Genomic DNA, 17,049 nt, shown 5'->3' on the forward strand with positions numbered 1-17,049 from the left:
CTACCCTGCCCCAATATTTGCCCTACCCTGCAAACCATTATTTTGAATGCTTTAGTACAAAATACCTGTTAAAAGTTGGCGTCCGGTCAATTGAAGAAAGGTGATATGGCAATGCAAGGGAAGTATCAGGGGAAGCATGCACTATGCCGCGATCAATTGATCAAGCCTAGCCTGACTCCTTCCTATACAGAAGGAAGGCTAGGCTGGGTAGAATAGATTTTTTACTTAGTGTTACTTTTCCTTTAAGAGACAAAAGTAAATACTGCATTTTTACAGAACTAAGGTGGCCATACACGAGCAGATCCGCTCGCTTGGCGATGTCACCTACGAGTGGGCGATATCGGGGAGCATTTAGGTAAAAAAAAAAATAATCCGATCGTTTGGCCCTGGGGCCAAACGATCGGATTATGTGGGCGGCAATGGGGCAGTCGGATCGGGGACCGCATCAACGAGCCGATGCGGTCCCCGATCCGTCCAGATTTTCTAACCTGGCCGATCGAGATCTGGCCAATTTCAGGCCAGATATCGGTCGGCCAGGCCGCTCTGCTCTCCCCATACACGGGCCGATTAGCTGCCGAATCGGTCCAAGGGACCGATATCGGCAGCTATAGTCGGCCCGTGTATGGGGACCTTTACTTTTACAAAGTTAAGAGAAAATCAATTATTGTACAGTTTCTTGTCTAAATGATTAGCATAGTTGCAATCTGTAGATTATACTCAGATCTTATTAATATAAGACAATGGACGTGAGGGCTTATTTTGATAACAATTGTGTAATTCACCCACAAGAACAACAACAAGGGCAATACTTGGAGGCTTTTTTTAGCAAGAAAAAACAAAGGAAGCAAACTGTCTTAGCATTGCTATTTATGCCGCAGGCCTAAACAGGATGTTGTTAAAAAAAAAAACTTAAGAGCTTGGCCACCGAATTTGGATACATACTACTAGGTTATTCACAGCAAAAAATGTTGCTACATTAAAACATTTTGCACATTCTAAATTCATTTTATTTTTACTTCAGTTTATACTTCTTCACAATTTAAAATAAATACCTGTTAAAAGTTAAAATTGCATTCAACTGTATAGTAATCATTCCACTGACACAGAACACAACATACCTTTGCATGATAGGTGTGATCTCCATCTTGAAAATTTATTGTGCCAAATGCATCAGTGGGACTTGGTTTTGTATGATTTAGAATACTCCACTCTTCGTCTTCTCTTTCTTGGGGAGAAGGATTAATTGGCCATCCATAATCTAACCCAGGGTGGTCTCCAATTAACCGTCCACAACAACACCTAGAGCACAACCCATATTTAGTTTTTTAATTTTCAATGATACATTCATATTATCAGTTATGTTCAAGATCAAAACTGCTCCCACTGAAATAATTACAAACATGTAGTTTAATAATAAACCTATCTACAGTTTCACTGAAAATAAATAAAATGTTATTCTTATAAAAAGGTAATTTTTTCCTTTAATACACAAAGACTAAAGACATACACAAGCATATGTCAGCAGCTTACCTGCCCATGTACAGGCCCTTGCAAATTGACTTCCCAGCAGATATCTGCGTAAAAATTTGCCATATATCTATTTGGCAAGTTTGAAAATCCCATGAGGTGAAGATCACACTAGTACTAGTATTGGTGTACACCAATCTTTCCTAGTTAATACAGATGTGTAATATATAGGCATAGGTCTTCATTAGGCCCTAAGATCATTCTAGGCCTATATTTCACACATCACAGTGAAATGCATCACTGAAAGTGTTTAAAGGCACCAGCTAATTTTGATAAACACCCATTTTTCAGCATTTTTTGAAGCCACAGATGACTTACTAGACAATTTTATGCATGCTCTGCCCTGTCTGCATCATTAAATGACATAAACACCAAACCGGTATAAAATAACATAACATTTATATTGACAGCTGTGCTTCTGTGCCATAACATAACATTTATATTGACAGCTATGCTTCTGTGCCATTTTCATACACAGGTTGTTAGTTATATGCCCAGATTTAAGCAAGCAGCCACCTGGTAATAATGCTACAGATAACTTTACAAAGCAGCCCAGTAATTTGCAATAATAAAGCCACAGACATATAAGTAAAATAAGCAACTAAAATTACCACACGCCTGCCAGAAACCATGGCAACAATCAGAAGTAGGTCCAGGCTACAAACAGCTAATTCCTATATGTAATAAAAAGTATTAAGTTTGCCTGGTAGCAGTAACCCAAAGCAACCAATAATTTGTTTTTACTAATGTTTGCTTTTAAGCAGGTGACCAGTAAATTCTACCTGCTGATTGATTGCTATTGGTTACTGCTCGTGAGAAAAGTTAGTGCCTTTTATTACATAACCCCATGTGTAACTGGCCAATGAGGTAAGCACTCTTAAGCTGGCCATACACGCACCGATACTATCGTACGAAACCTCGTTTCGTACGATATTCGGTGCATGTATGGCATGTCGGCGAGTCGACCGATATCGCAGGAAGCTGCTGATATCGGACAACTCGCCGATCGGCCAGGTTAGAAAATTTTGATCGACCGATGGTCGCACGAAACATCGTCAGATCGCCACGTGTATGGCCAGCTTTAGGCAACATTTAAACTTGATGTGCTACAAGGCTAGAGTATGTTGCTTAAATATGGATTGGTTTGTTAACATTTTTACCTTATTAAATTCTGGCAAACCTGACATCCACCGTGGCATCTGTAATGGAAGAGAATATAATCATTAGATAATGGTTTGGAGTACTAAAGATTGCAAGTGCCTGTTTTATGGAAATAGGACTCATGAACTACAGTATATGAGGTTTCATATAATATTCGGTACATGGTGAGAGACATGGTGACCAATATCAGCAAAAGCCTGTGAAGGCGCCCGAACATCAAAATGTTAATACTGAATTGACAGATGAAGGTAGAATTATTTTGCTCCTACCTGCATATCTGAAAATTCAGCTCTTAACTGAATCTCTTAACAATCTCTTCTGTGACCATTGGTTGCGGGTAAGATCATAATTGTAATGTGTATGGCCTTCTTAAATGCAAAGAATTTTCTTATAAAAAGCATGAATAAATATTTTGCGCAATATACTTACTGATAGTAGCATCATAATTATTAAGATTTGTAAAACTGGTACAGGTATAATTTTTTCACTTTAAAGATAAAACCACTGAACAGTCTGGAACAAGAAAAGACTGTTTACATATATAATTCTGTAAGAATCTACACATCAAGACATAAATATTAAAGGACCAGTCCTTCAGGGTGATGGCAAAGTGGGCAATTTGTTGCGCACAATGAATGGGAAACAATATGGGTAAACATTTGAACTGCGTAATTGTGCAAAAATACAAAGTGCCCCTTGTACCATCACCCTTAAAGGGGTTCTTCACCTTTAAGTTAACTTTTAGCATGGTATAGAGAGTGCTATTTTAAGACAATCTGCAATTGTTCTTCATTTTTTATTATTTGTAGTTTTTTAGTTATTTTACTTTTTGTTCTGCAGCTCTCCAGTTTGGTGTTTCAGCAGCTATTTGGTTGCTATGGTCCAAATTACCTTGAATGAGAGACTGAAATATGAATAGGAGAGGACCTGAACAGAAAGATAAGTTATAAAAAGCATCAGTAACAACAAGACTCTAGCCTCACAGAGCAATAGTTTTTGGCTGCTGGGGTCAGTGACACCCATTAGAAAGCTGGAAAGAGTCTAAAGAGTAAGCAAATCACATATAAAATCGATAAAAATTTAATAATAAAGCCCAGTTGATAAGTTGCTTAGAACTGGCCATTCTATAACATACTAAAAGCTATTTTAGGGCTCTGGCACACGGGGAGATTAGTCGCCCGCGACAAAACTCCCTGTTCGCGGGCGACTAATCTCCCCGAGTTGCCGCCAGTTGCCATCCCACCGACAACAATGTAAGTCGCCGGTGAGATGGCACATGCGGCGGCGTGATTTCGGAAAATCGCCGAAAAAGCCTCGCTGGCGGCAACTCGGGGAGATTAGTCGCCCACGAACAGGGAGTTTTGTCGCGGGCGACTAATCTCCCCGTGTGCCAGAGCCCTTAAGGGTAAGAACCCACGGAGTGGTTGAGTCACCCACGATAGATCTCTGCTATCTCAGGCGACAAACCACTTCAAAAAGGCTTTCCACCGGCAACAATAGGAGTTGCCGGTGGAAAGCCATTTGCATCACTTCTATTTACAAAGTTGTGTGAAGTTGCCTGCAGGAGGAAACTTTGCACAACTTCAGATTACTAAAGCAATGCAAAGGGCTTTTCACTGGTGACTCCTATTGTTGCCAGTGGAAAGTCTTTTTGGAGTGGTTTGTTGCCTGAGATAGCAGAGATCTATTGCAGGAGACTCAGCTGCTCCGCAGGTTATTACCCTAAAGGTGTTCAGTTCAGCAGTTTTCAGTGTCCTCTGGAATTTTCTGACTTGCCAGTATCTGTGTGGACACAGGAAAAGTGTAAATTGGTCAACTGCCCTTGAAAAAACAGAAGAGATTGTAATTTTTGTTGATTGTGTTTATGTAATGCAAATAGTATTTAGATACCTATCTGCCTATTTCCTGACCTATTTATGGAACCTTCATACACTTTAAAGTTCCTTTGTTACAAACAGTAAACAATGGGGCACTCTAAGTACCATTGTCTGTATTCATAAATCTATCTACTGTTAATATATAGCCCCTTGTACATAATTAGATTAACAGTGCATAGATAAACTGAACCCCATTATGCAGGGGGTTATCTGTGCACTGGTAATATAATTATCTGCCTCACAGAAACATAGAATAGCTTGCATTTACCTGTTAGGGCTCTGGCACACGGGGAGATTAGTCGCCCGCGGCATGAGCAACATACCCTTTACATTAGTTAAATGAATAGGACGTGTGCTGAACATACTTGTTTTAACCAAGAGACATCTATAGTTTTTGTTGTTTCTTGAGTTTAAGGGCTCTGGCACACGGGGAGATTAGTCGCCCGCGGAAAAACTCCCTGTTCGCGGGTGACTAATCTCCCCGAGTTGCCTTCCCCTGCCATCCCACCGGCGAACATGTAAGTCGCCGGCGGGATGGCAGACGCGGCGGCGCGATTTTGCGCAAATCGCCGAAAAAGACTCGTGAGTCTTTTTCGGCGATTTCCCGAAATCGCCCCGCCGCGTTTAAACTCATTTAAACTCAAGTCTTTCCATAAACCCTTCAACTTTACAAAGTCCATGAGAATAACAGAACAAAAAAACTACCTGTGTGGCTCTTTTGATGACGGTATGATTTTTGCACATTCTCTTTTATTGAAGAGCCCTTCAATCCATGATTTCTGAGACTTAAAAGGAAATAAAAGTAGATATTAAGATAACATACTTTATACATGGATATCAAGGAATTTGATCCAAATGAACAGATGCATGAACACATGCTAGTCTGAACATAAATGCAACAAAAGTTGTGTATGGGCACAATGTGCCAATATAAGTTATATAGCATGCATTTTTTTTTTTTTTGTGATTGCACGTGATTGCACGCATGTTGCGGCTAACATTTTATTCGGGAACTGATGTCATTTTTGGAGTGCCAAGCATCTACAACAGAACTTTGACAATCACTGCAAATAATTCTGGTGGTGGATTCATGTGTATTATTAAAATGCTGCATCTGTTCATCATAGTTGTTTGCAGTTCCAATAAGCAATTTAGATTTTTTTTTTTTTTGGCAATGAAGAACTAATAACCTAAATCACCATTTTTGCAATTTTTTTTTTAAGAATGTAATAAATCATGACATAACACCATGAATGAACTTGTACATTGTTTACACTAAAACTGTGTTTGCGTCTCATTTAATACACATTAAGGGGCACATTTACTAACCCATGAACGGGCCGAATGCGTCCGACAATTTCCGAAAAGTCGTAAAGGCGGCGAAAAAAATCGCAAAAAATACGAAAAAGTCACAAAATGTTCGTTTTCCAATCAGAATTTTTCCAATTCGGATTCGAATTCGTGTCTTAGTAAGTCAGTCCCTAAGTATATGCTTTTTTCTATAGCTACTCTCTCGGTTTAAGAGATTTTGAAGAGAAACAAATTCAGTATGTAAAAAATGTAATTATGGTTCTAAGCAGGAGAACAAATTTTACACATTTTATGGTCTGGCTCTGTGCAAGCTCAGGCGTTGTGCCTGATGTGGAAAGTTGTCCCAAATTATGTCATACCATGCTATAGGTAAAAAAGTGAAGTAAAATTACTATTTCTATGAAAAGCAAAATAATCATCCACCCAAAGGCACAGACAGGCTGAGGTTAAGACCAAGTTTTCATACAGAATACAGTATTCATACAGTATTTTAAACACACAAATAGATGATGGCCAGGCAGGGTTCCCAACTGCCTGGTATAATGCCAATGTTAATAAAGGGAGACTATTCCCCTGAACATTGCAGGTCTCTATAAAAATGTATTGTCCAATGATTACTGTGCATTGATGAGCTTGAATGATGCAAGTTAAAGGGGAACTATTGCCATGAATATATAATATTTTTTTTGGTGTTGCTGTTCCTTAATGTTTCAACTTGTAAACCTTATTTTTGCAGTACATACATGGACAGACCTTGACTATAAATGAAAAGTTAGCATTTAATCAAAGAAAATTAAACGTTTGTTTCTCTGAGTAATACTCCTAATTATATATTAATAAAAAAGCCTGTGTACGGCTGTTCTTATACTGGCAGTTTTATGATCTTTTAGAACTACTGCAGTCAAAACCTATAGCACTGAAATAGCAATAGGAATAGAAGTCTAACTGAATGTCAGCAGCAGCATCCAAATCTGCAGGATAGGGGTACATAGGAAATTTTCCGTTTTTATACTAATACTGAATTCAAAACAAATGTATTTTTGATGAATAAAACAAGAGCAGTACCTTATCTGGTACCTCTTTGTGTTTGTGAGTTTTCCACCCAATCTGAATAGGCCACTTACTTGTTTACTGAATGCAAGGTACCTAAGTTCAAATGGCACAATTCCAGTAAGATGTTTTAAAGCTAGTAAACAATGTTAAACTGTGTGAATTCCTTTATTTTTTCCCTGCTGGCAAAACCTGGCAAACCAAATATGATCTTTAAAAAAGTTACCTAATCTACAAATAACTAGAAATTTAGTTTTAACTTCATTAACATTATATTTATTAGAAAATATCTAAAAAAAATGGCATTGTTTTGAAGGTAAGGACCCTATGGGTTTCAAAAGTGTGGAGCAACCTAGTAGTGTTTAAAGGAGGTGAGCAATCTGCCATCTTACATATCTCATATCTGACCAATCAGATAACAACATCCTATACTATTGTAGAACTACAGCCCTTCTAGTTGGATTTTTTTCTAGACATATCACTTAAATTTTCAAGTGAAATGGTAATCCTAAGGTACAAATCCACCTACTTAACCAAGCAATGACATTTTGGCATTCAATATAACTGGAGAACTTCTCAGCAGCGTAAAAGTTTTGCCTCTTATGACTTACCACAGAAGAAGACACCAAAGGCTCACACTTACAATTAGATGCAGAAGGTAAAACAGCTCCTAGCTGCTTTTATTATTATTATTATTATTATTTATTTTAAAAACATATAATTGGTGGAATGTTGAGAATAACAACATAACAATTAAGTAACAGTTTCCATGAAACTGTAACAGAACCCAGATAATGCTCTTGCAGTGGCAGATCGGTGTGGGATAGCATCCAACACTAGTAAAGTCTGGCAACCGCTGACATACTGTAATATAGTAATATATGACTTTTGGCATTTCCTTAGGAATGGTCTTGTATACCTATGTCCCTACAGATAATAATCTACCTAGCACTCACAACAAAGCAGCAAAATGTTACTTATTAAACGTTTAACCAGGCCAAGTGTAGTAAAAGCCCTTATCAGAAGATATACAGATGTAATGTTCTGGTGCATGAGATCAGAGTACTTCCACCGGCTTGGTCTGCAATCTGGGTCACCGTGCCTTTCAGAAATACAATGACAAACTCTGTCAAAATCAGTTCTTTGTTGTTACTATTATTACAATTTTACTTTAAAAGATAGGAAGGATAATAAAGAACAAATATGTAATGTGTCCTAATTTAACAGCCCTAATTTAAACAGCCCTGTGACTCCCAAAGGGAGTGCAATAAATATATAAAATCTTGACACCCCACTGACTGACTCCCAGGGGCAATGAGTTATTGCCATTAGAGCCATTGGGGGAAAGGCCACAAAGGCCAAAGCCTAAGGTGGTGGCAGGTTGTCCCAACTGCTTAAAATTTGTTTTAAATATATTATGTTAAGTGAAATAACAGATTTACTTCTTTTCCTATACCTATAGAATAAGTTGAAGGTCATGGGTCAAGTTACAGCCTAAGGCACTATAACGTAACTGAGCTAGGGCAACATACAATTTAAATCTGGCTGTGACTAGAGTGGATAAAATCACAACGGTACAAAGGAAAGCATTAGGACATTTTGCTTTTGTGTTCATGGAGTGTTGATAATCCTCCCGAAAATTCCTTGAGATGGGAATCAATGCAGGTAAAACTCTCAAATTACAAAAATGTCCAATAAGGTGTATTTATGTATACTTATTTTCATGTGACTACATAATTTTAGTGTTTTTCTTGCAGTGCTCCTCAAAATCCACAAGGCATTTTCTTAAATCTTACTGTAGCCTAAGGAGGGATAGTAGGCATGCCCACAAAGCCAATATATCACAGTTGCTACTGTAACATCTTATCCATCACTTCTCACTTGATACAAACTCGCAACCTCATAATATGTTTATTTATTTGGGGGTAAAGGGGTTGCATTATGTCACAGTATTTTTTTTATGTAAAAGCATAGTGTTTTAAGCATTGCTGTCACTTTAATTTCTATAAAAAAAACAGCAGAGATCTTACCAGCATTAGACAATTTTTTCACCTTCAGTCAGTGACTGTGGTTACCATGGTAACGGCACACATTGTACAGGGTTACAGACTAGATTCTCCTGATGCTTGGGGCACATTAGAAGTACCTTTCGGCAGTATGATGGCTAAATATCTTATTAGTGACTATAATACATTTTTTTAAAGCATGTTACCTATTAACTCCCACTCACTGTTCCTAAGGCTAGCATCTCATTTACCAGCACAAGGCAGGAAACCAACAAGTACTGTACAGCACAAGGCAGGAAACCAACAAGTACTGTACCTGGGATTGTTAACATAATCATCTGTTTTTTTTTTTTTTTTTAAAGTAATACGTTTAAAAACTATTTAGCAGGAAGTGTAAATAATTATTAATATGCAGTAGTTGGTTCAGTTTTTATAGTGAGCAGGGTGACATGGAATCCATTTATGTTATTCTGCTTAATTAGAGAAATTTGATTTCTTTTCCATATCCATGAATGTTATTTGTAAATGCAACTTGTTCTGCACTGCTGGTTCCCACTCTTGAAAAAAATGTCACAAAAGTCAGCTCTCTTCCAGCCAAGACTCCATTTCCCACAATGTCTTGCATGCTGGTCGCATCACCTGGCTTCTGCCTTGTCCTTACAATAGTCAGAGGCAGCAGTACAGAGACAGATACTTCTTTCAATAGATATTACATTCACGAAAACCTTTTGGAAATGTGCAACTACTGTATTGTGCAAGAAATGTATTTTCTTTCATTAGAGAAAATGATCTTTTGAGGTTACATACTTTGTACTCAACTTCTGGACTAAAGGTAGGAGTTCCCCTATGCTACAAGACACAAGAGCCAACATATACATAAAAACAAGTGGTAGCATTGCCTTGCCAAGCATCTCTCTGTACAGCTGGAATGTACAAGCAGTAAGAGAGCTACAGGTTGCGTATCTGTCTGTTAGAGATTTCCATATTATACTCCCTAGTCAGCAAAAAGTCAATGGAAAAGCAGTAAGAGTTCTCTTTCTACTGTACCTTTAGCTGGACTTTCATGTTGGCAGGGGCTACACAGAAGTTATGCTCCCAAATATCAGTGGCTGTGGCATCTACATGTCCATGGGGTAATAGGATTTGGCGGCCACATCAGCTGGGACAGAGACAGGCAAAGGAGCAATGTGCAGCCTGAGTAATCCTACACCTTCCAGGGACACAGTTGCGGCTCCCGGGGGAGGAGGGAGGGGAGGTGGATCCTTCCTGCATGCCCTAGTCAAATAGATGATTCCTAGCCTGCTATTCGGGCTCCCTCTGCAGAGCTGCGATACCCACGCACCTTTGCATGTGCCGGCACTGCCTCCCTCAGACGTGTGAGCCTGCCCGCCGCCCCACTTCTATATTTATAGCAATCTTTACAAATCACGGTGCCATCTGCCCTGCTACGTATATTTTCCTTCTTGACTTGGATTACACTACTGCAGGCGGTTTTTTTTTTTAATGTAATCACAACCACAAGGGCTGAAATGTTACCACACCAGCAGGTGAAAAAAGATGGCAGAGGATAAACCAGAAAAAGTATAAGGGATGTAAAGTATAAAGCGTAGTAGTCAGAGAGCAATATTCAATCGATAACATACTAAAAATTATCTTGAAGTTGAACCACCCCTTTAAGCCAACCACGTAAGTTCTAACATTGGCTACTACTGATGGACTTGGCATTTTCTGACGTCAGTTCTTCCAAATTTTTCAGGGGGCAATGACATAACTAGAAGGTTATGGTTGCACTGGTGCAACTTTTGAAACCTCCTCCAAAGCCAGATGTTTATCACCCCCGTACTGCAGGACACGACTTCCACAGACCACATCCCTACAGGCCCAAGTAGAGTACAGGGCTTGTAGATGGCATCATGCACCTCTGCTCTCATGTTATTTACATTCTTCCAGTCACCAACAGTAATAGCCCAGTCTCCCACTTCCTATAATTTTTCACCCAAGTTCATTATAATGCCTCCACTGAAAGTCCTATGAACTCCCCTGAATTTACTTGCTATAGAGGTGGTGCTGGCTGTGTATTCAGGGGCATTACCTAGGCATAACATGGTATCACAGGGCACTACCACACACACCCAAATAAATATTGCAAGAAATTAATGCCACTGCTGCTTAATGGTCCATAAGGTGGAAAACAATGTCCTAAGCAATATCTTATCAGGACTTGGGCAAATATTGATTATGCTTATTGAAAAATCTTTTGGACAAGCACTCCAACAAGTTATAACTGCAGTGCTCTTCCAATGGGTCTGCATGGTGCCCCTTTGGGACTGACTGTTGGCCTAGGGGCCAAGATTGGGTGCACCTGAACTTGGGTAGCCAAACATTGTAACTTTTTTTTTTATATATATATGTATATAGTAGAGAAGTAAAATAGGAATTTAGATAAAAGTCAGCTTTTTGAAAAAATGTGCCCTGGAATGTATCAGCTTACCTTCATGAATGATATTAGGTCAATGGCGCACAGGGAGATTTGTTGCCTGTGGTTAAATCTGTGCTACTGAGGGCTACAAATCTTGCCAAAATGACTTGCCATTGACCTTGGCGAGGTCACCATGAAAGCGGATATTCGCCCGGTATGCCCATCTATGGGTGGGCAACATCGGCCCAAATTATCGAATTAAAACAGAGGACATAGGCACTGTTGGTTCAGGGACCGCATCAATGAGCCAATGTGGTCACCAACCAGACGGAAAAATCAAACCTGCCGATCAAGATCTGCCCAATTTTCGTCCAGATGTTGGTCGGGAAGGCCCGTTGGTGGTGCCCATGTATGGCAACCTTTAGTCGTGAGAAAACGTGAAGAGAGGCAAATGCTAAGTTTAATTTGCAGTGACCATAATGTTATTTAAACAGTGTATATTATTGATGTCTGATCAGTCATGTACAATAATACAGCCGGTCAAGTTGCCTAATCTGGTTGACCTTAATTTTCAAAACAAACCATAGCATCCATGCACACTATAAACACAGGCTGATACGAGATACAAGGGAGTATACTACCCCTTTAAGCTTGTCTGTACCTTCTTTTAAAGGTCAGGTTTCTAAATGATGAGGCTAGAATTTGCAGACCAGCAGGGTACAAATTTCCAGCTGAAATTTCCAGACCAGCTGGTAACCCAAAAGTTTGGGGACACAAACTGCCTTTAGCTGCAAAAACTCGTTTAACTGAACATGTCAGGTTCAGTGAAACAGCACTAGCTTGCTCACCTCTGTACCAACCCCCCTCCATTCCCAGACTAGGGAATGTGGGTTGGGTAGATTATACAACACTCAAAGTGAATATGGAGAAAATGTGGGCACTAAAGTGAACATGAAATGAGTGCATTTGATTCCTCATCTACTGGCTTGCTCAGCCATACAAGGTCATTTGGACAAGTGCAGGGCAGTGTGTGCATGTTTGTGCCTGATGAAATTCATTTAGGGCACCCAGTGAGGCTAAAGAAGCTTTTTCAAAACAACTTCTACTCTACAGTCTGAAGCAGAGCAGTAACTTTGCAACAGGGAATAGCACCCTCCCAAAGTTAAAGGAGCAACTGGTATTGGTTTCTCCCACAATGTGCTGCATTGTTTCAAATGCCAGAGCCACCAGTGCAGAGAATAGAAAAGAACAGGCAAAACTACTTTTATAGCAATTATATATTCAAATAAGTAAATTTGCAAATAAAGTAAATTGCAAATTTGTCATGAATGTATATTGCAAAGTTGCTTAGAATTATGTTTTCTCTTATTAGGCAAAAAATGGGTTGAATTTTTCTTTAACACTGGCTCTGAGCCTGAGTGTATATCTACAATCCTTGCCACAAAGTGAGACAGTGTTTCTGTTGTTTGACAGTAAGAAAAGAAATCTTCACAAGTATCCGAAAACGTATTGCTCTGAAGAAGCATAAAATGTGCTCATATCTTTTCCATTACGAGACTGAATAAAAAACACTGTAAAGGTGTACAGTCTTATATGCTCTTTAACCAATTGACTAAAAGGGCTAAATGGACAGAGAACAATATGAGTGGCCACATAAAGTATGGCTGAGCTGCAGCTCACTTTACTTACTCATCTGCACCATGCACTGGCCAGCATGCTGCACTGATAGATTGAATATTAAGGTACATTTCTATTTCAATTTATGACAAATACTCTTATATAGGTATATATTTTATTTTTCTATGTAAGTAAATGTAAATACATGTATATTATGGGATGCTTCATTTAAATACACCTTTGGAGACAGTACTTAAAAAAGGGTATATTTTCCCTTTAATTGTGCATTTTGCTCAGTGTAACAACAATGGCAAAAAAAAACCTTAGCTTCCAGAGGGTAGGCCTCCTTGGAGTAGATGCTTTTGTGGTTGCCCCCTAGAAGGAAGGATGTGTCAATCAAATACTTTTACAGTTAGAAAAATAATCTTCTTAGAAAAACAAAAAAATAAAAATTGATATAAAAATACTTTGGAGAGCCTACTAAATAGCAGTATATGGGAAGCTGATGGGGGCTGTGTTATGCCAATATCTTGCAATATACACCTATTCGGAAATGTTTGTTTTGGAATATGACTGGTTCTAATTTAGTAAAATGGGGAGGAGTCACTTTTAATTACTTAGTTCCTAGCAGTTTCATGGGTACCCCACTTTAGGTCTGTTTTTTGATAAAATGTCTTTTATTATATTGTTTGGGGTTTTGAAAAGAGAAAGAGAGCTTGTGGGGAAACACACTCGGAAACCATGCAATGTTTGAAAGATAAACTGAATTCAGGGTAATATAAAGTGAAGTAAAAATCACATTTATATATTAGCATCAGGTCCTGAATGCAGATAATTAGAGCAAGCCTACATTTACAGGTGAAAACACACAGAGCTACTACTAGCAGCTACTTGTCGTGGCTACTAAAATAGACAATGCTGATCATTTACTAATAACTGTCTCTATGTGTGTTTTAGCAGAGGCAAATCTTAATATTGTCTATGGCAGAGTATTTTTTGGCGTTTAGTAGCCATAGAAAAGTAGCTGCAACTAGTAGCTCTGTGTATCTTCACCCTATCAAAGTGGATTACAACATAAACAGTGATATGGTATGACTAGTACTAAAACTGCAGATGATGTCACTCCAGTATGAAAAGTCCCTAAGGGCTCTGGCACACGGGGAGGTTAGTCGCCCGCGACAAAACTCCCTGTTCGCGGGCGACTAATCTCCCCAGATTGCCATCCCACCGGCGAAAATGTAAATCGCAGGTGGGATGGCATACCTGGCATAAGCGGCAGCAACTTGCGCGATTTCATTGAAATCGCGTCGCCAGGTATGCCATCCCACCTGCGATCACCCACCGGTGATTTATATTTTCGCCGGTGGGATGGCAATGCGGGGAGATTAGTCGCCTGAGACACGGGAGATTTGTCGCGGGCGACTAATCTCCCCGAGTGCCAGAGCCCTAATCCATGTCATGTAACAATGGTGGCACTTGGCAATAGCAGCACTTCCTGATATCCTATCTGTTTTAGAGTAGCTGGTAACTGCACAATACAATCTATGGAATGACTTTCTTTGAGAAGGGCTGGAGGATGTAATTGTACACCTTCTGTATCCCAAAACCTAAATTGAAAGCAATCTTTTATGACTTTGTACATGTCATTTATCTACTAAAACAACCCAAAACACTTGATAAACTACCAATCTATTAAACTGGAAATATACATTTGTGTTGAGCATATGTTCAATGAATAGGGCATTTATCAGACATTTTTGGACATGCTTCATTAGTGCTTTATAAGAACAGAAATGAAAAATATATAATTTTTTTCAGATGAAAATAATAGTCAGAATTAACAATGCACCAAATCCACAATGTTTGGATTTGGGCAAATATTAAATCTACAGTAAAAAAAAAAAAAAAGTATTTGTTAAACACTGAGTGGAATACAAACCCTCTTTTACATATATATTGAGAGAAATATCAAAGAACTGCATAACCTTGAAAAAAAAATAAAAAAATAAAATTTAGTTCACTTTGAACCAAGGATTTATATCGCCATAGTAAATGGTAATATTAACTCAAAAGCAAAATTATTGCAGTCAATATAAAGTCTTAAGTCAGCTGTCCATCTCTTCTAATATTTCTGTTTTAGTTTTAGGATGCTTATTAACTTCTTCAGGTTCTATGTTTATTTCAGAAAGATCAATCTCAGGTAAAGGAGTCCTCCAGTAATTAAATGAATTGAATTCTTTGAAGTCATCATCACTCTGCAAAAAAAATATATAAATATATAAATTAGATAATGATTTAGTAAAATACCCCAAAACAATTCATGTTAACATTCATTAATATGGTTCAGTAAGGCTAATGTCCCATCGTGGGCGACTAATCTCTCCGAAACGCCTTTCAACCAGCAATAAAGGGAATTGCTGGTGGAAAGGCCTATGCAATGCTTTGTTTTTCCCAAGTCATGCGACGTTGCCTGTAGGAAGAAACTTTGCACAAAACAAAAAACAAAGCCACATGTAGGCCTTTCCCTTGCCCATTCTCTTTGCTGTCAGTGGAAAGGCATTTCAGGGTAGCAGCAGTCACAGGTGGTAGCAGAGATTTATCACTGGTGACTAATCTCTACGTGGGGCATAAGCCCAACATCCAAAAAATGAGTGTTTTAAAGCGATTAAAATGTAATGTACTGTTGTCCTGCAATAGTAAAACTGGTGTGTTTGCTTTAGAAACACTACTATAGTTAATATAAATAAGCTGCTGTGTAGCCATGTGGGTAGCTATTCAATATAAAAACAAATAAAAGGCACAAGTAACATAGGATCACTGGGAGGTTGCCTAACACTATGTATTTATGCAATTTATAAAACAGATTCAGTTCTGTATGTGCATGTGATCCATTGCAGTTTACTGAAAGATAGATATAACTCATATTAGCATGTGGAGTTACCTGGCATTTGTACTCTTTGCTTTTGCTCTCCATCACCCTTTGCTTCTTACATGGAAGTGATGGCTGGGAATCTGGAACAATTTCAGGACTCTTATTACAACTTGGAGACTGTATCACGTCCAAGCAAGCATCCACCTCGAGCTTTCTTTTCCTCCTGGGAGTGGAAGGGCTGTTACTGGGCTCATACTGAAAAGAGGAAATTTCCCATGCCAGCATTTTGCATGGGGGTGGCAAGGTGGCCACCTGGTGCTCTGCTTTACGCTTAGCCATTTGCAGCACCCAGTGTTACAAGCTGCCACAGGAGCAAGTGCAATACCTGCACTATGATAGCAACAGGACTTTCACTATTTCCTGTCAGAGTCACTCGGTCTTAAGGTAGGTCCAAGTTTATTTTGCTTTTTGTTTCTTGTTACCATCTCATTCTTGGCGCTACGACTTGCTTACTCTAGCCAGCGTGCGCGTTTGTTTTCCTTCCGCTGTTTGGAACGCAGGCGCCCACAGACATGATAGACTAGGCAAGGCTTACTGAGTGCATTCTTCACAGCGCCACCACCCGCCTCCTTTTGTAACTATAGGTAAAGTGCGTTTCATAGCTTTTGAAAAGTAACTAAAATGCCCCGAAAGAATTGCCTGCATTTGCATTTTCTACCTTCAAGCCAGCCACCTTCATTTTCAGGTACTCACTGTAGCATTTAAACTGGCTTGCAGTAAAGTTGTTTCCCACAGGAATTAATGTGAAAAAAATGATTGAATAAGTCACACCCAGTGGTAAACTGTAACTACATTGGACTTACTGCTGGTGCTTCTCCCCAAAGAGTTGTTCTATTTTGTGGGAATGCAATGTAAACTGTATATTACAGTATTGATATTCATAGATATCTAGAAGGCAATTGATGGTAATATTTCATATGACAGTGCTTAAAGTGATACGGAGAGCCACGTACATTTTTTTTACACCTGCTGTTGTGTTTTAATTTGTATTAGCTTTAAAAAAAAAGTTTTTTCGCTTCATAATTATGGTAGCACGAATTACAGACCCACAGAGCAGCCATAGTTACATAGTTACATAGGGTTGAAAAAAGACCTGTGTCCATCAAGTTCAACCCATCCAAGTAAACCCAGCACACCTAACCCACACCT

At 38.9% G+C, this 17,049-nt stretch overlaps 2 protein-coding genes across 4 annotated transcripts in view; both read right to left on the bottom strand.

Annotated features, from left to right (window-relative positions):
• trpm6 (transient receptor potential cation channel, subfamily M, member 6) overlaps positions 1 to 10,293 on the bottom strand; it is a 92,582-nt gene extending 82,289 nt beyond the window's left edge. The window contains exons 1-4 of one of the 3 annotated variants that reach the window (XM_031890874.1): positions 9,980 to 10,287; positions 5,271 to 5,350; positions 2,688 to 2,726; positions 1,119 to 1,299 (exon numbers count right to left, since the gene is read on the bottom strand). In XM_031890874.1, the coding sequence (XP_031746734.1) occupies positions 1,119 to 1,299; positions 2,688 to 2,726; positions 5,271 to 5,350; positions 9,980 to 9,997 (318 nt within the window). In that variant the 5' untranslated portion in view covers positions 9,998 to 10,287. Of the gene's footprint in view, positions 1 to 1,118; positions 1,300 to 2,687; positions 2,727 to 5,270; positions 5,351 to 9,979 lie in introns of all 3 variants that reach the window. The other 2 variants (XM_002940033.5, XM_012971667.3) reach the window with 2 other exon arrangements.
• Positions 10,294 to 13,126: 2,833 nt separating this feature from the next.
• On the bottom strand, positions 13,127 to 16,796 carry LOC100487522. Its single transcript, XM_002940034.5, has 2 exons — positions 15,910 to 16,796; positions 13,127 to 15,223 (listed from the first exon to the last, which is right to left on the bottom strand). Exons 1-2 carry the CDS (start codon positions 16,177 to 16,179, stop codon positions 15,074 to 15,076), a joined length of 420 nt encoding a protein of 139 aa, XP_002940080.1. The 5' UTR covers positions 16,180 to 16,796; the 3' UTR covers positions 13,127 to 15,073.
• Between the last annotated feature and the right edge of the window lie 253 nt (positions 16,797 to 17,049).

This window comes from Xenopus tropicalis, chromosome 1 (genome assembly GCF_000004195.4).
Source record: "Xenopus tropicalis strain Nigerian chromosome 1, UCB_Xtro_10.0, whole genome shotgun sequence".
NCBI classification, from domain to species: Eukaryota; Metazoa; Chordata; class Amphibia; order Anura; family Pipidae; genus Xenopus; species Xenopus tropicalis.